At 52.6% G+C, this 17,382-nt stretch overlaps 4 protein-coding genes across 4 annotated transcripts; all 4 read left to right on the top strand.

Annotated features, from left to right (window-relative positions):
• Positions 1-697: 697 nt before the first annotated feature.
• Positions 698-3,136, top strand: BO95DRAFT_448155 (nitrogen permease regulator 3 family protein). The gene is made up of 2 exons (XM_025587788.1): positions 698-1,607; positions 1,659-3,136. The coding sequence occupies exons 1-2, from the start codon at positions 1,160-1,162 to the stop codon at positions 3,041-3,043; spliced, it is 1,833 nt and encodes a 610-aa protein (XP_025436710.1). The 5' UTR covers positions 698-1,159; the 3' UTR covers positions 3,044-3,136.
• Positions 3,137-6,378: 3,242 nt separating this feature from the next.
• BO95DRAFT_22787 (La domain family) lies at positions 6,379-9,216 on the top strand. Its single transcript, XM_025581243.1, has 2 exons — positions 6,379-8,510; positions 8,571-9,216. The coding sequence occupies exons 1-2, from the start codon at positions 6,799-6,801 to the stop codon at positions 9,061-9,063; spliced, it is 2,205 nt and encodes a 734-aa protein (XP_025436709.1). The 5' UTR covers positions 6,379-6,798; the 3' UTR covers positions 9,064-9,216.
• A 1,624-nt stretch (positions 9,217-10,840) lies between these two features.
• BO95DRAFT_448152 (SPFH domain-containing protein) lies at positions 10,841-12,661 on the top strand. The gene is made up of 2 exons (XM_025587787.1): positions 10,841-11,435; positions 11,549-12,661. Exons 1-2 carry the CDS (start codon positions 11,122-11,124, stop codon positions 12,339-12,341), a joined length of 1,107 nt encoding a protein of 368 aa, XP_025436708.1. The 5' UTR covers positions 10,841-11,121; the 3' UTR covers positions 12,342-12,661.
• Positions 12,662-12,909: 248 nt separating this feature from the next.
• Positions 12,910-16,976, top strand: hir1 (putative histone transcription regulator Hir1). Its single transcript, XM_025587786.1, has 5 exons — positions 12,910-13,241; positions 13,375-13,449; positions 13,543-13,764; positions 13,842-16,598; positions 16,661-16,976. The coding sequence occupies exons 1-5, from the start codon at positions 13,205-13,207 to the stop codon at positions 16,756-16,758; spliced, it is 3,189 nt and encodes a 1,062-aa protein (XP_025436707.1). The 5' UTR covers positions 12,910-13,204; the 3' UTR covers positions 16,759-16,976.
• Positions 16,977-17,382: the final 406 nt, after the last annotated feature.

Here is a 17,382-nt window from a genome sequence, read left to right as displayed (position 1 = left end):
TTAGAGGTCTTATCAGAAGAGAATGCGGAAACCCCCAATTTCCCATGCGGGGAAAGCTAAAGTTATCCGCACCACCGCGGCGAACGAACTCTTAGTCCTTAACAACTTCCCTACGGACTCTCCATCCTTTCCATTTACCATTGTGTCTCTTCGAGCTATCCCTTAAAATGCTCACCTTCACCTACCAATAAAGAAAGATAATCGGCGAAGACCTACCCCCCCCAAAAAAGAAAGACGATCTCCGCCCCCCATAATGTCCTCCATCGCCCGGCCCCCGGACCCCTGCCTGGTCGCCATCATCCTCATCGTCCGCTCGCGCGCCGGCCCCCGCTTCGTCTTCCACTACCCCCCCAACCCGCTCAGCGAGAACGGCTTCCGCTCGGCATCCTCCTCCAAGGCGGCGTCGTCGTCATCGATCTCCTCGCGCCGCGCCTCGCGCTCGAAAGCCACGTCCTCCTCCAAACGCGATCCCAATGAGTCCAGTTCCAGTGAGGAGAGCGGGTCGTCCTCGGATGAGGATGAAGAGGAGATCATTATTCCCCTGCAGCAGCAGCTCAACCAGTCGTCGTTGTATGTGGTTGGTGGGGGCGGCAATAGTGGGGTGAATAGTCGTCGGCCTAGTAGTTTCGGGCTCGGCGGTGGTGGTGATGATGGCGGAGGAGGAGGGACGGGCGGAGGAGCGGGAGCACGGGCTGGGATTGCTGGGTCGCCTGGTGCGGAATCGCAGAGGGCGGGGTCCATTGGGTCGGGGAGGGGGCTGTTGCGCGGTGGTGGTGCTGGGAGTATCAAGCAACGCGGGGCGAATTCGGATGTCGAGGATGAGATATCGATTGGGGAGAAGGGCGAGGATGAGGTGGGGAGTGCAGGCTTGGGGGTCGGTGGTGGTGTTGTTGGAGGGCAAGGAGGGAGTGGAGGTGGAAGTACAGGGACTCAGGGTGAGGGAAGTGGAGGAGGAGGTGTTGGTGGTGGTGGTGGCAGTGGAGGAGCTGGTCGAGGTGGTAATGGGGCACGTCCACCCTGGGAGACGTTGCTGGGACTCCCTGCTGATGTCTGGGAGAAGTTGTTGAGTCCGTCGCGGTCGTGGCATAAACGACGGTTCGAGGTCGGAATCAACGACCTTGCCTTCGTCGGGTGGCCGGTGTTCGTGCGGGAGGACGGCATGTGGAGGAAAGAGAGGCGCAAGAAGAGGAAGCCTCGTGCGACTTGGGAGGGAGGGGAGCTTGGCCATAATGAGAAGCCCGAGGATGATGACGAGGACGATGCTCGAGGGGAGGCGGCCGCGGACCTCCTGGCGGCTTCAACAGAGACTTTGAGTCCGAAGCAGATGACCCCCGCAGAATCTCAGCGTGCCTCGGTAACCAGCATCCACTCGACCAGGGCGGCAAGTGAGTCGCTGGATGGCGATGATAAGGACTCCATGACTATGTTCAACGTGGTTTTTGTGCTGGATCCGCCTTTATTGGAGTATTCCATGCGCCTCCGGGAAATCTACGATAACATCATTAAGAAGTTCTCCAAGGCGTTGAAGTGGGAGCAAGCGCGGACGGACTACGTATGGAGGGAAGCTCGCCATATCTCGCACATCAAGGAGAAGGCGAAGGAAAAGGGTATGTGGCTGTGTCCTCTGTCGACCCTTTTCGCTAATTAATCTTGTACAGGAATGTCCGTCAACAATCTCTACTCAGACCTTGTTCACCAGTCATCCCTGGCCAGGGCCATCTACACCGTATACACGAGCATATCAGCATCAAAGATTGCATCTGTCACCCTGAGTCCGGACGTTTCCATCTCATTGCAAATCCCCCCTTTGACATCGACACCGTTCCTAGCAGGACCGACCGACAAGGCGTATCCTGGCCTCTGGCTCACCACCGCAGACAGTGTCACGCCGGTTGATGACCCTACTGCTGACGAGAACACTGCGCCACATCAGGTATTAGCCAAGCACTTCGCTTTGTTGCTGCTGGACAACGAAGCAACCATCTTGAAGGATGTCGAAGCTTCTGGGGGTGCTTTGGCCCCTGCGCTTGCACATTATATTCGTTGCTCGAAACCTACCAAGTCATTCGCCCAAATAGCCGTGACCTCCGGCATACCACTGTCCACCATCCAAATGCTTGCCAGCCATTTGGTGTACTGGCGAAGAGCGCGGGCGATCCCCCCGCTTCATCAGAGAGACACCTATGTTGTATCACCAAATTGTGATCTGAGCAAATTGGAAGTGGCGACAGCTGCCTACCAAGCAGCTTTCCCGACTCTGCCTAGTCTCCCTAAGATGCTATCGGCCATGAGCGGAACCCCCAGACCGTACGGAAGCTTTATCCCCAGCAAAGACCACAAAGTCACATACTTCGCCATATTGGCGTGGTTGCTGCGAGGTGGCTGGGTTACCCAGCTGCGCGCGTTTGCAAGGGTCAAAGTGTCTCCGGAGATTAAGATGGCGGTCGAAGCAGCCATTCGCCGGGAAGAGGTCGACAAGTATCTGAGCAAGAGCGTCGTCAAGTCGGACGCAGACGACATTGACGATGATGATGATGATGATGATGATGCAAACTCATCCTCGTCATCGTCCCTCGACAGTCAAGATAGCGGGGAAGAGACCCCAATGCCTGGCCGGCACAAACCAGGCAAGAAGCTAGATTTGTCCTATTCGTTGCTGGACCGGACAACATCGCTGAGAACGTCTTCTCTGCTTTTATTCCCTCATCGCGCCTCGCCGCTCGAATCCAGATGGTTAGATGAGATCATGTCGCGATTCCCCGAGCGCGATGGACCGGGTACTGGCCGGGACGGCATCAACTGCGATGGCCCCGACGCCGACCTAGACCTCGTGGAGCTGCACCCATCTTTGAAGAAATACTGGCCTCGTTTCATCAAGTATTTCAACGGATATGACGCGCTGGAGAAGATCCCGGTCCGCGAGAACTTGAAGCGCAAGTTGGTGTGGCAGCTTCTCACGCGTCTCGGACTGGTGACAGGGCAGCAGTCGTCCGTCGAGCTGGATCCCAGAGAGCAAGTCCTGGTCAGTGTGCGTCATTGGTAAGGAGGAGGAATAAGATAATTATATTGACGATTAATGAGCCATAAACTGGAGGGTAATAGTGGTAAATCAGGAAAGAAAGGATCAATTGAATAGCTTGGCATAGTATCCGCCCTGGACGTATAACCTTTCAATAGATAGAAAGTACTGACGAACACTTCTGTCAATCTTCACATGATACAACTCAAGCAACAACACAATTGGGAAACAAGGCACGTGAACACAGTGATGAGCCCCCACAAATGGGTAACCCATTCCCCGGGCCGAATAATAATACCAAGAAAGTTCTTCAATTACATACAGTAGCAATTACCCTACCATTGCATGCTGAAACAGCCAAAAGAATTGGCAGAGGGGAAGGCCGGGATTCCCGAAGTGTTCCGAACTCGCACCGAAACGGTCAGAAAGAGCGGAAAGGAAAAGAAAATTTTAAGGATGGTTGCAACTGGAACGTGGAGCAGGTGCAGCAACTTGTAGCAGCAGCCAACCCTAATTTTTCGACATTTTTTTTTTCGAGCCACTCGCCCGGGGAGGGGAGGAGGGGGTTCCGGATTTGCGCTAAGCGATTTATGATTCAAAACCCATTGGCTCTTGGTTTGGTTTACTTGGATTCGTGATTCGTTGATGATGGAAGAGAACTGTAGACACCTTATGTACAGTATAATATATCGGCACATGGGGAATGGGAGTATTTTGTTCGAATCCTGTCTTTGTGTATACCTGCAGAAGAAAGTGTAGTATCTTGTTCTGTCTGGAAAAAACACACTTCTTGTTTCAAGCAGCAGCGGGAAGCTGCAGAGGGCAGAAGCTTGGGTTGGATCATTAGAGGATAGTGAACCTGTATATCAATAATAAGGCTTCGCGCGTGGTGGTCGGTTGTAGTGCCAGTATGAGAGTATGGAATCTATGAGCAAGGCTTCAGGAAGCAGCTTGGTTGTTGTTTCCCAAGGCGCAGGGGGGTGATGGATTTGCCTTGCTGCAATAGCGTTGGACTACTATGTGGTTGTCATGGAACGACTGCAGGTTGACTTCGGATGGTCGGCCAAGGATGCTAATATTACACAGTCGATGGCACCAACACAATATTCTGCTCATGAGTAAGAAAAGATCGAACCAGATCAGATGTAAGATATAAAGGGTGACCACACAAATGAATAATTGACTGGCACTAGTTGCTTATTTGTGCCTGATTGGGTCAAACAGAATCTCTCAGTGAACCCCAACCCAACCCCTCCATTGTGTTCAGCTACAGATTCATACTCCCACAGTCTTTAAGACTGGCAAGGGCAATCGGTATGACGGGTGAGTGAGGCTAGCTTCGGAGTACTGACTAGCTAGGTGCATCTGGTCATTCATGTGCCAGGACAACACTTGTGCAACCCTGCTGTCAAAAAGCAAAGCTAGACAAAACAAAATATACAGTAGTGAGGGGCTGTTTCTTCTTGGATGACCGCATCAATGGCGTCAAGCGTCAGCTTTTGCATTTAGGCGTATATATAGCCTAGCCTGGGTATACTCCATGTATGACACGAGAGGAATTCGACTAGATTCCGGACATCATTCTCCACGCGATCGCATTGTGATATGTACAGTGTATGTTGGACGTCCGGGCTGAAGTGGAGAGGGGAAGAAGATAGTGAGGGGCTACCGCGGTCAGAAAAGAGGACTGACTGATGGAAGTAGCGTCGCGACCAATGAGGTACAGGACTATTGATATTTCGGCTCGAGAATTTCCTCCAGAAAAGAAATTCCTTTACATCCATGGACCACATGAATGCTAGGAGACTGAGGAGCGAGTATAAGGAGCCATAGGACTACCACCATCAGGGTAGAGTAGATTTCATAGCAATCATCATTGTGAGAGTGCGAGGCCCTCCCCTTTAACATTTCCGTATATCGCCCGTGTACTGTATCCTCTGGATAGTCAGTATATCCGGCTATACGATCAACTTCAGAACTTCAAGTCTTCCAAGGTGGATTCGCCGGACATTTTCACGGGGCTGAGGAACGTGCAAGAGTGGTTCATACCCACGCAAAGCCCTGACATCCACTCAACTAACCGCAGTTCTTCAAGAAAAGTAGTGCGGGTATATGGAAGGAACAATGTTTTACCAGTTTTTTTTCTTTCCTTTCTTTCCCCCAACTCCGGATCTCTCCAAGTTTTAGGTAAGTTAGGTAAATCGGATACACGATTAATTACAAGGTCTGAGAGGCCCTTGTCCCTTCGTTCTTCCCCATTGATACTCATAATTTCTCTCTACAATATATGATATTAAGCAAATTGAAACATCATCCATGATCTGCGAAGACAAGATAAAAGAGTAAAGTGTTAACTGAACTGAAAGCAAAGAAGGTCGGCCAGGCGAATTCCACACAGGCTGGCTGGCTGGCTGGCTGTGAATTAACTGCCTTCTTCGGCTTCCATGTCTCTCCGGCGGCTTGTAACTTATTTCTTATGATTTTCTCTTTCCTCTGACACACACACATTATTGTCTGTCACTCACTCACATTCACTAAACTCATTAACCACTGTTACTACCAACGGGCAGTCTATTCCTTCATCCTCTTTTCGTTTTTTCCTTTTCCTTTCCCTTTACCCCCCCCCTCTCCTCCCCTCTTCTTTCCCCTCCTCCCCTCCTCTAAACTACTACTACTACTACTACTACCCTTACCTCCATCCATAACTGTTTGGGAACTTTCGCTTTTCCTTCATTTTCTCTCCACCGGCTCTCCGTGCCTGTGTTGCTGTAGTGAAGTGGTGCGCCTTTTTCTCCAATACACTTTTTCCGTCTTCCGATCCACACATTTCTGTGTTTCGCGGAACTACGGCTTTTCTTATTTTTTTTTCTTCCGGCATTGAACAAGGTAACTTGATCGATTGATCACTTTGATCTTACCCATCTTGTACCTTCTCCGCACAGGTTCTGCTTCAAAACTCTTTTGTCGCAGCACCTCATTCTCATTTTGTTCTTTTTTCTGATTCCCTTCTGCTTTCCCGCACCAGGCCATTTTCCAAAACCTCGAAGTCAAGGAGCAGTCGTCACCACGTGCAAGTCGCGCTTCTCGTCCACCTTCTACACAAGGGGCAAGATCAACGGGTTCCTTGCGAGCTTAACCAGCGTGCATCGTTCTTAACTGTGCCCGCCCTGTCCTATTCTCGACTAGCCAAGTACCAGCAGCGCAGTTGGATCCTCCGACGGCCCGGACTTCCTAAGTACATTTCGTGAGTTTGGCAACAGTTCAGCAGCGAAAAACTCAACCCTAAACGAAAACCACCCAGGTACTCGTTGATATAGTACGGTTATTCGAGCTGCGATTTCCTGTCCTCAACGAACCTCTACGTCGATCCCTAGATCTCCCCCCTCGCTCACCGTTCCAACGGCCCTTGACGCGAACGAACCTCGGTATTCCTATCTGCATGCGATCCGTGTTCTAGATCCTAATTTCCGATCAGAGCATTTGCAGACCGACCACATTGTTACCAGCGTCATATCAGTACGAAAGGTTCGTCCTCGAAAAACAACCACAGCTACCTGCTGCCGAGTGATATCCAGCGACGGGAAGTTGCATAACGGCGGGGTTGCCTAAAGGGCGGAAGTTGTATCTTCTGCTTGCCATCGCCGGTGGAGTTATCTCACCGACCAACTGTGGTTGATTTTTCCCACGTTCTCTGGCAGAACACACCATTCCAACGCTATCTTCACTTTTTCTTCTTACCTAGAACGGTACTCTAGATACGTCTTTCACACACCAAAAAGATGGCTGCTACATTTTCCTACGCACAAGCCGCCAAGGGCGTCGCCCCAACAAACTCTCCCGCCGAGCCAGTCGCCTCATCCAACGAGCAGAACGCCGAGGTCAGCGCGGAACAGTCGACGGATGCTGCGTCTACCAAGGTTGAGCCAGGCCCCGAATCTGAGAACGTGAATGGAACCAACGACAAGGAAGCCGAATCGTCCAGCGTTGGCAACTCTTCAACCACTTCTAGCACGCTCAAGGACGAGGATGAAGTGAATACGCCCAATGGCACCTCAGAGTCTACTTGGGACAAACAGTCTCAAGCATCAGGAGCGGAGAAGGCCACCGGCGAAGAGGAGGGTGCTGATGACAAGACGGACGAGAAGGAGAAGAGCGTACCAGCTAAGGAATTGAAGGCTGCTCCTCTCCCTGCGGTCAACATCTGGCACCAGCGCAAAGAAGCCCAGGATGCTAAAGCCAAGGCTCTGGCCGCTTTGAAGCCTGCCACAAAGACTGGAACTTCCAAGACCACGTCCGCCGCTTCCTCGACGTCAGGCGATCATCAGCAGGAGCCCGCGAAACCTCCTAAGAAGAAGGGGACTGACGGTCAGGAAAGTGCCAAGGAGCGCAAGAAGACCGAAGGTGGTAAGGGACGCGATGAGAGCGCAAGCATTCCTCCCGTGGGAGATGCTAACCTCTGGCCGACACCCGATGTTGCTCAAGGTGAGGAGAAGAAGAAGCCTCAGGAGAAGTCCGATAAGAGCCCTGTCATTCGCCCTCACGGCAAGGAGAAGTGGATGCCTGTCCCATACGTCCCAACTGCCGTGTTCAACACCCCCCTTCCTTCTGCTGCCCGCCGCGGTGGAAGATCTGCCCGTGGCGGACGTGAGGGTGCTCGCAATGGCACCCATGGCGCCGACAAGAATGCTTCCGGTCAGGCCGGTCAGGGCTCTGCCAAGCAGACGACATCTGCAGACAGAGGCCGGAATGATACCAACTCTGCTCGCGCCAACTCTTTGCCTGCGCAATCTAGACGCTCTAACAGCGTTGATGCTGGACTTACCGACTCCCGCAAGCACCAGGCTGGTCGCGGACCCAAGGGCGCTGAGAACGTCAACGCTGCACAAGGTGGCAAGAATGTAAATGGCGCCGATACTTTCCCCCGTCACCACCGCGATGCTAAGCAATTTGCCAAGGGTCATGAAAAGGGCTCCGATCACCACTCCAGGAACCCCCAGTTGTCCGTCGATACCCAGGCTGCTCCGCGCTCAGGGTCCACTCGCCCGGAAAACGGCCCCAAATCGGGCGAATTTACCGGATTCCACGACCGTAAGGACAAGGACTTCTCTCGCGAGTCGCGCGCCGACCGAGGTCGGGGCTCACACCGTGGAGGTCGTGGAGGCCACGCCGGCTTCAATGGAGCCCCGAACGCTCATTTTCCCACCAACCACATGTCGCATCACAACTTCATGCACCCCAAGTCGTTTGGATTCGGCGACCGCCAGAGATCACAGCAACATGGACCTACCAATGGCTCGTCAGGTGGTCACAGAATGTCCTTGCGCTCCCCCTCCCTACCCAATTCTGCTGCCATGTACGGTGTCTATCCTTACCCTGGCGACATCAACACGATGTACGGCTATCAACCTATGCATGCTGGCCCGATGACCGCCATTCCTTACCAGCAGTACATGGAGCCCTTCTCCCTCATGAGCATGCTCACGATGCAATTGTAAGTGGCTACATTCTCCCAGGGCCTCCGAGTCCGCAGTATAGCTAATGCGTGCCATAGGGAATACTATTTCTCGGTTGACAACCTCTGCAAGGACTTGTTTCTTCGCAAGCACATGGATTCTCAGGGCTTTGTTGCCTTGTCCTTCATTGCCAGCTTCAAGCGGGTCAAGACCTTGACCGAGGATTTCAACCTTTTGCGTCACGTTTCTCACCAGCTGAGAAATGTCGAGTACATCACCGGCGAAGATGGAATTGACCGTTTGCGACCCCGGGATACATGGGAGCAGTGGGTACTCCCTCTCGACCAGCGCGATCAATCTGCCCAGAACGAGGGTCCCGCCACCGTCAATGTTCCCAAGCAGGATGATGCTACCGACTTCCAAAACAACATGGATGGAGTGAATGGTTCGGTCGTAAATGGAACCGTTGATTCTCGGGCTTCGAAGACCCTCTTGTCATCCGATGCTCCGGAGTTTTCGCCATCTCAGTCTGCCAATGCTCAGACTGAAGTCGCACACGTACGGATCCCTCCAATTGAAATCTATCCCTGAGTCAGACTCTGGTGGCCACGGTATCCGAGGCAGCATTTCACAGCTGCCTATGGAGTTAACGGCTCAGCGCTCTACTCAATCATTCCTAGCGATTGCTAATGCTCATCGGTTCCCAGGCGGAGTAAATATAGTCCATCTCCATGTCACTCATTTCCCTGCGTTTTGACGACCACTTACCCTAGGTGGGCATTCCGATCACTCATTCTGCGAGTCCGGTTGATTTTTACTGATGCCAGAGCAGCTGAACACACTGCCTGTGTCCTGGCTTGGGCAGCTTGTTCAAACCTACCGAGTACATGGTCGCAGATGAGAGAGATAAACCTCAAATATCATTTCCCAACCACTCCTACAACGACTCTCATACCTTCCCACACGAGCACCGGTCCATATCCTCTACCAGAACCTCTAAATTGTGACCGCTCTCGACTCTCACCCCGCATCCTTACCATCCGAAAACTTCCAATGCACAAATGTACAATGATGTTCCCAGAGCTTAGCGTTTGATGATCGATATTTCTGCACGAAACGTCAGCAACGGCTCTACCGTTCTGGTTTGCGGTGTCCCTTTATGAGCAGCAAGGTCTTGATCACAAACAAGGTCATGCCAGATTCTGTTGGGCTTACTGAGAGGAGGTTTACTCATGTTCAAGCTGCACTGCAACCTGACATGGATAATCCCCGTCTATAAGGCTGTCCAAAGATGACTGTTCAATGAATGCTAGCCTGACTGCCGAGCTGCAAAAGTGATTTGTCTTTTCTTGCTTCTTGCTTTTTGCCCCATGTTCCCATTACCATTTATGTTTTTATTGTGATTCTGCCGTCATGACATGCATCTATGTTTGTTTCGAATCTCCCGACGACCCTTCCCAGTGAAGTGAATTGAATTACACACACTCACGCACCTGGCTTCTCTCTATTCAAGGTTTTCGTGCGTTCATACTTTACTCTCTACCTCTGTTTTCCTTTGCTTCAGTCCTGGGAGGTTTCAAAATTTCTGGAGTCCGGGCATGTTTTTACTGGGCAGTATCCCTATACCTGATGCTTGCTTCTGTGGTGCGCCGGGCTGAATCTTTCCACGACCATAGACTGTTTATCTGGGATTCTTATCTTTCCTAATACTGCGCTACTGTCTCACCTTTGCTGTTTCGATTTTTAGTACGAATGGAACAAAGAAAACCCAACAAAAGGATAATTGCTTTATGGTCTTTCTCATTGCTTCAGAACCGCTGGCACAAGTTCATCATCACCGCGGACGGGTATTCAGCTTACTATGGTTTCAATGGAGCGTCGGAGTCGCTTCTGTGCTTCTCTATATCGCCTGTCTTTCGCAACCCAAGGCATGATTGATGCGCTGCCTAACCCTCTATACTGCATTGATCTGGTGTTATCGGACTCTTGGGCTATTTATCTCAATTTGCATCCGGGGTTTGCGTCTGAGTATCTGGTGTTTTAGTTATTTCGATTACAGAGAGCTAGGTTTATGTCCAGTCTAATAATGCTGTTTGCTGTTTGAAGCCTGAAGTATCAGATGTCTTTTGAAGCAGTGGCCTGTTCTCGTATATCATCAATCTTATAATTAACCGCGTGTTTAAGCTTCGTGCGAGGGACGACGCAAAGAAGGTAGTATTGAGAATGGGCAGATGCATAGCAACAAATCAAGGGTATAGTAAAAGTAATTTCCCAAGTCCGGACGCTGGCAAGCAACCATGGGGAGATGACTAATCATTGCCTGCTGAGGCGGAGATCGGAGAAGCGGCGCCATGAACCAGAGCCGTCTCAGCTTCATCTACGGAGTACATTATCTAGTTACCGCCACCACTGTTCATTTCAATCAGAACTTCGGACTAGTCTCACACCACTCGCAGACATCGTCGATTTATCATGGACGTGGCTTCGCGGCAGTCATTGAGGCTGCTCCAGTCCTCCCACAGCCGACTCCTCAATTCAAGCTCCCTCCGCGGGTCATCCACAGTCACAGCGAACACCTTGAATCGGATTCGACAGAGAGATGTCTCCAATTCAGCTCGCAGATTGGCTCCAGAATCCTCTTTCTTAAATATGGGCCCGGCGTCCCTGCAGTCAGGGGGCCCGCATACATACTTCTCCAATCGCCAGACGCTGCCTCTCAACACCGTGGTTCGATTCGTACCTCAACAGACGGCATGGATTGTTGAGCGCATGGGCAAGTTCCACCGGATTCTGGAACCTGGTCTTGCGTTCATGATACCCTTCATCGACCGAATTGCCTACGTCAAGAGCTTAAAGGAATCTGCTATTGAGATACCTAGTCAGAACGCCATTACCGCCGACAATGTGACGTTGGAATTGGATGGTGTATTGTACACACGGGTGGTGGATGCATATAAGGCCAGGTAAGTTGATCTAGGTTCAATACACTCTGTGATCGGTGACGATGTTCGAGTTCTTGCCTCTGCCTGTTTCGTATATCACCAACTGAGCTGACGCTGGACCCACCTGCTTCTAGCTACGGGGTTGAGGACGCCGAGTACGCCATCTCCCAGCTTGCGCAGACGACCATGCGCTCGGAAATCGGTCAGCTTACCCTGGATCACGTCCTAAAAGAACGCGCGACACTCAACACCAACATCACCCAAGCTATCAACGAGGCCGCTCAAAGCTGGGGAGTCGTTTGTCTACGTTATGAGATCCGGGATATCCACGCCCCAGAAGGGGTGGTCGCAGCGATGCACCGCCAGGTCACGGCGGAACGCTCGAAGCGAGCGGAAATCCTTGACTCTGAGGGTCAGCGCCAAAGTGCCATCAACATTGCCGAGGGTCGCAAACAGTCGGTCATCCTGGCCTCCGAAGCTATGCGGGCCGAACGCATTAACCAGGCGGCTGGTGAGGCCGAGGCTATTTTGCTCAAGGCGCAGGCTACCGCGAAGGGCATCGACCTCGTTGCCAAGGCTATTGAGGCCGGTCAAGAGAACGCCCACGGAGCTCTGAGCCTCAGTGTTGCCGAGAAGTACGTTGATGCATTCTCCAAGTTGGCCAAGGAAGGTACCGCTGTTGTTGTCCCTGGCAATGTTGGAGACATGGGTAATATGATTGCCCAAGCCATGGCCGTTTACGGCAAGGTCAGTCAAAGCCAGGCGCGCGCTCTCGCATCGAAGGCTCTAGATGTGCAGGGTCCCGCTCAGACCGAACCGTCCAGCAGTTCCAAGGCCGCTGAGCAAACGGCAGAGCGCCACCCCAGCGACGATGTCTCCGAGCCCGTTCTAGATGAATTCGATCAGACAATCCAGTCGAAGAATTGACGTGAAGCGACTCCAATCCGGTGCTTCACCCAACTTCGTTGCCAACTTTAGCATCCTTGTATACTCACCGCTGGGTTCTAATTTCTCCTCGGCTGCCCTCCATTATATCATCAGCTTACGATCTCTCTCACATGACAACGATACTCTTATAACCTCATCTGTAACTTTAGTCTTGTCCTTAGCCACCTGCTATGGTCGTTCCATTGGATCCTTTGTCCGCCATTTTCTTTCGCATGAGCGACGTTGTACGAGCTGCAGTTTACCTGTTTAGTCAGAGAGAGGGCTCTCTTCTCTAGGCTTTATGTACAGTAGATAAAAAGCAAAATCAATAGCTTGGAATCATTGTGTATCTTTCGTAGGTAGATGTTTGCATGTTTCGAATTGACGAGTTGCGCATTTCTGGCACCTGCTACTAGGTACTAGGTATAATCCAGACCGTTTCAGATAACTATGGGCAGGAAGGAGCTCGGGCCACCGCCTCCCGCGCCGCCCATTCTGGAGATCGCGACTTTTGAGTAGAAACGAGCGCGCTTTCATCGGACCAAGGTCCGCGTTCACTCCGCCAAATCCTCCTCCTCCTCTTCCTCCTCCTCTCCTCCGCCCCAACGACCAGACCAAGTGGTCTCCCTCACAACCTCCTACTCATACTCGTCTACTCATAGCTGCGGACAAACAGGCCCATGGTCCGATGAGCCGGGGACAAGATTGCTTTGCGATGCTCCATCTAAGCAGTCCCTCATCCACGTTTATTTGCCTGTGATCAGCTCCGAACACGGACCTCGCCAACAACGAACTTTAAGCGAGCTGCCTTTCTTCTCCTTCCCTTCCCCACGACTAGAGCGACCAAGCGATAAGCTACTGCGATGCATATTATAAAGCCAGTCTGGCTGACACATGGGGGTATGTTTCGTGACCTCTTGTCGTCGAGCGAACTTGCTGGGCAGAGTCGTTCTCCCTTCACATGTGCTGGCGCGGTCGGTGTTTCTCGAATCGGCTTAAGCTAACCGTCTTCCTTCTTGGATATTCTTTACAGGCGAGAGAAAGGATTTTGAAGTATATAGCTGCGATGTATCTCCCGATGGATCTCGCTTGGTCACAGCGGCTGGAGGTTAGTGATGGGCGATCCCCCCAGGGACATAGGTGCATTCATGGTTTTATGGGATGAGCGCTAACTAGAAATGTTTCCCTTTGCGATTCTCAGATGGTTATGTTCGGATCTGGTCTACGGAAGCGATTTGCAATACAGAGGACCCGCAGCATGCCAGTAAGCCGAAGCAGCTGGCTTCCATGAGCAATCACTCCGGCACGATTCACACGGTCCGATTTTCGCCCAACGGGAAATACTTGGCGTCGGGGGCAGATGACAAGATTGTGTGCATATACACGCTGGATGCCAACCCTCCATCTCATGCGTCAACGTTCGGTGGGTACCAGGAAGTCCGCAATGAAGTGGTTCGGCTGAACGAACGCTGGCTAATGGGCTCGTGCTACGATTTCTAGGGTCCAACGAGGCACCCCCTGTGGAGAATTGGCGCACCATCCGAAGATTGATCGGCCACGACAACGACGTTCAAGATCTAGGCTGGTCGTACGATTCTTCCATTCTGGTCTCCGTTGGCTTGGATTCCAAGGTCGTGGTATGGTCGGGACACACATTCGAGAAGCTCAAGACCCTGTCTATCCACCAGAGCCATGTCAAGGGGATCACATTCGACCCCGCAAACAAATACTTCGCTACGGCGAGCGACGATCGCACGGTTCGCATTTTCCGATTCACGTCGCCTGCTCCTAATTCCACCGCCCATGACCAAATGAACAACTTCATTCTCGAACAGACCATTACTGCACCCTTCTCGAATTCGCCTCTCACCGCATATTTCCGTCGTTGCTCGTGGTCGCCCGATGGTATGCATATTGCGGCCGCGAATGCGGTCAACGGCCCCGTGAGCTCTGTCGCGATTATCAATCGGGGGACATGGGACGGTGACATCAACCTCATTGGGCACGAAGCGCCTGTCGAAGTGTGCGCTTTTTCTCCGCGACTTTACTCTCCGGAGCCGATCAACAAGCAAGCCGTGGATAGCCAAGGTCATGCGGTGCACAACGCCGTTACCGTCATTGCTTGCGCAGGAGGGGATAAGTCCCTTAGTATCTGGATCACTAGCAATCCCAGACCGATTGTGGTAGCGCAAGAACTAGCTGCCAAGTCGATATCTGATTTGGCCTGGAGTCCGGACGGGAAGTGCCTCTACGCGACTGCGCTCGACGGTACGATTCTTATGGTTCGGTTTGAAGACGGCGATCTCGGATATGCAATGGAAATGGAAGAGAACGAGAAGTCGCTCACCAAGTTCGGCACTAATCGCCGAGGCGCGGGTATTGCAGAGACTACGGATGGTCTACTGCTGGAGGAGAAGAGCAAGGCTGGAGAAATCAAGGGCGTCGAAGGTCGCATGGGGGCTCTGATGGGCGACGACCACACAACAGCCGAGGCCACGGCCAATGGAAAACCGGCGCCAGCACAGTCGAATGGCGTCACCACAACTGCTGCTCCATCACCCGCTTCAGATGCCCAAAAGACCCAGCCCAATGGTACAGCAACGACAACAGCGGCACCGGAGCCGGAGAAGCCTGATCCTTATCAGGCCAAACTCGAGAGGTTGAAGCAGCGTCCCACATATACGAAGGATGGAAGAAAGCGGATAGCTCCTCTCTTAGTGTCTGGAGCTGGCGCTGCCGAATCATCCCTCCCCCAGTCTCGATTAATGGCATCAGTCAGCAGTCAAGTCAAGGCTGATACCCCGCAATCGATTCTCGATCTTTCAAAGCCTTTCGACGGGCTACCCAAGGGCGGGCTCCCAGCGATGATTCTCGGAAACAAGCGCAAGCTCGCTCAGCTTGAGGGTGACGATGATGGGCATATCGAGAAGCGTGTGGCTCTGGCGAGCCAGAACGGGGCGACCCCGATTCTTGCTCACACGCCTGACGGCCTGCTACCTGCGCAGACCCAGCCCGCACCAGAAGGCCAGCAACAAACGCCAGAATATATACGGCCTGCAGTCACGAATCCTTGCATGGCCATTAGCCAGCTCCGGCTAGCTGTTCCCAAAATTCGAAGTCACATCCTACGGGCTATCGACCCTACAGGCAAACCCACGGAGCCCCCGGGCACATCCAGCGAGTCTAGCAAATCACGAGTGGATGTTATCTTTGAAGCCCGCAACCCGTCCCCGGCAAGCTTGACTGGACGGGTCGTTGACCGAGAACCCGTTCGCCTCACCTTGTTCCGTGGTGAGCAGCCCTTGTGGCAGGATTACCTCCCGCGCCCTGTTTTGCTGGTGACAGGTAATCAGAGCATGTGGGCTGCAGCCTGCGAGGAGGGGTCTGTGTACATCTGGACTCCAGCTGGGCGTCGCTTAGTCAGTGCGCTGGTGCTAGAAGCACAACCAGTAATTCTCGAGTGCAATGGTCCGTGGATTCTCTGCATCACGGCTGTGGGGATGTGCTACGTCTGGAATGTGAAGCACCTCTCCTCGCCCCATCCGCCCATCTCCCTTCAGCCGGTGCTGGATGCGGCCATTCACACCTTGGGTACTCAGCCCACGACTGCTCCCGCAATCACCAATGCTCGAATCAACTCCGAAGGGCGGATAGTAGTCGCATTGACGAATGGTGAGGGGTACTCCTATTCCCCGTCCATGTACACATGGCAGCGGATCTCAGAGAGCTGGTGGGCCGTCGGCAGTCAGTATTGGAACACCACAGATGCTCCTGTGGGCAACCTTCAAGCGGCCGATGCGCAGCAGGATAAGGCCGCCAAGGCAGCAGTGTCCGCCGGTATTGTACCGTTCTTAGAACGCAATACAACCAACGAGACGTTGCTGCGGGGTCGTGCGTACTTCCTGCAGCGGCTGATCAAGGTCCTACTTTCACGCGAGGGCTACGAAAGCTTTGAGTCCAGCGTATCCATCGCTCACTTGGAGAATCGCGTGGCTGCCGCGCTCTCTCTGGGGGCCAAGGATGAATTCCGTCTTTACCTCTCGATGTACGCCAAGCGTTTAGGCGCGGAAGGGCTGAAGATGAAGGTGGAGGAGCTCCTCAAAGGCCTGATCGGTGGTCTGTTTGAGGAGGATGACACGGGTAGCGTTCGTCGTTTGCAGGACAATGAGCAAGAGGATCGAAATTGGCGCGAGAGCTCCGAGACGCTCTGTGGCTGGCCACGGGAAGTGTTGCTCAAGGAAGTGATACTGTCGCTCGGTAGGTTCTGGCCGCTGTACTACGTTTCTTGTTCCATGCTTGCTGACCAGGTTACTTTCTAGGCAAACATCGGGATCTCCAGCGGGTGACGGTGCCATATGCGAAACTGCTGGGGATGGTGGACAACGAATCGGAAGTGGGCGATGCCATGGAGACGTAGACTTCTTTCCTTGCAGCAGCTTTCAAACCGATGATTGCGTTTGGCGTTCTGTTGGCGTTGCGTAGTCAAATTCACTCCATACCGATCGGGGACGGATGGATGTATGCATGCATGGGACTGAGGGAGGGCTTCTTTTTCTTTCATTTAAGCATCATGCGGATCGCGCTTGCAATGTTATGTACTATATTGAAGTTGATAATCTTGACCATGGTCGGAGGTGTTTATTGCAATTCGCTTCGGCGACGGCGACAGCGACAGCGACAGCGACAGCTCCTCGCTATGTGCTATAAAGGAGTAGAGTTATGGGAACGACAACACGTGATGAGACAGGGCTTGCAGGGCTGGCGAGTCATGTGGGCGGTGAGGGGTGACGAAAAAGAACAGGGCGTCTCTCCACCGCACACAACCTGAGAAGTAAGCGTCATACTGCTTGCTGCTCCAGGTGTTGTTGCTTAACCACTCATCTTCAATTGGGAACCAATTGGGCCTGTAAAGCCTGTAAAAGATCTTTTCCAATTCTACCTACTCATAAACCACCAATTTCCGCCCACAGCTTTGCTGGTGGGCATCGTCATCACGTCTCCTTCACAGCCGGGCCACCTGCTGTTACTTTCATTCCGCTTC

Source organism: Aspergillus brunneoviolaceus (assembly GCF_003184695.1).
Source record: "Aspergillus brunneoviolaceus CBS 621.78 unplaced genomic scaffold BO95scaffold_108, whole genome shotgun sequence".
NCBI lineage: Eukaryota > Fungi > Ascomycota > Eurotiomycetes > Eurotiales > Aspergillaceae > Aspergillus > Aspergillus brunneoviolaceus.
This window is presented reverse-complemented; position numbering and strand designations above follow the sequence as displayed.

What these genes read in the sequence shown, in the direction of transcription:
- hir1 (XM_025587786.1), top strand. Translation starts at nt 13,205, where the DNA reads ATGCATATTATAAAGCCAGTCTGGCTGACACATGGGG. An exon ending in AGTCTGGCTGACACATGGGG is followed by an intron (nt 13,242 to 13,374) that starts GTATGTTTCGTG and finishes TATTCTTTACAG; the next exon opens with GCGAGAGAAAGGATTTTGAA. An exon ending in ATCTCATGCGTCAACGTTCG is followed by an intron (nt 13,765 to 13,841) that starts GTGGGTACCAGG and finishes TACGATTTCTAG; the next exon opens with GGTCCAACGAGGCACCCCCT.
- BO95DRAFT_448152 (XM_025587787.1), top strand. Translation starts at nt 11,122, where the DNA reads ATGGGCCCGGCGTCCCTGCAGTCAGGGGGCCCGCATACATACTTCTCC. An exon ending in GTGGATGCATATAAGGCCAG is followed by an intron (nt 11,436 to 11,548) that starts GTAAGTTGATCT and finishes ACCTGCTTCTAG; the next exon opens with CTACGGGGTTGAGGACGCCG.
- BO95DRAFT_22787 (XM_025581243.1), top strand. Translation starts at nt 6,799, where the DNA reads ATGGCTGCTACATTTTCCTACGCACAAGCCGCCAAGGGCGTCGCCCCA. An exon ending in AGCATGCTCACGATGCAATT is followed by an intron (nt 8,511 to 8,570) that starts GTAAGTGGCTAC and finishes TGCGTGCCATAG; the next exon opens with GGAATACTATTTCTCGGTTG.
- BO95DRAFT_448155 (XM_025587788.1), top strand. Translation starts at nt 1,160, where the DNA reads ATGTGGAGGAAAGAGAGGCGCAAGAAGAGGAAGCCTCGTGCGACTTGG. An exon ending in GGAGAAGGCGAAGGAAAAGG is followed by an intron (nt 1,608 to 1,658) that starts GTATGTGGCTGT and finishes AATCTTGTACAG; the next exon opens with GAATGTCCGTCAACAATCTC.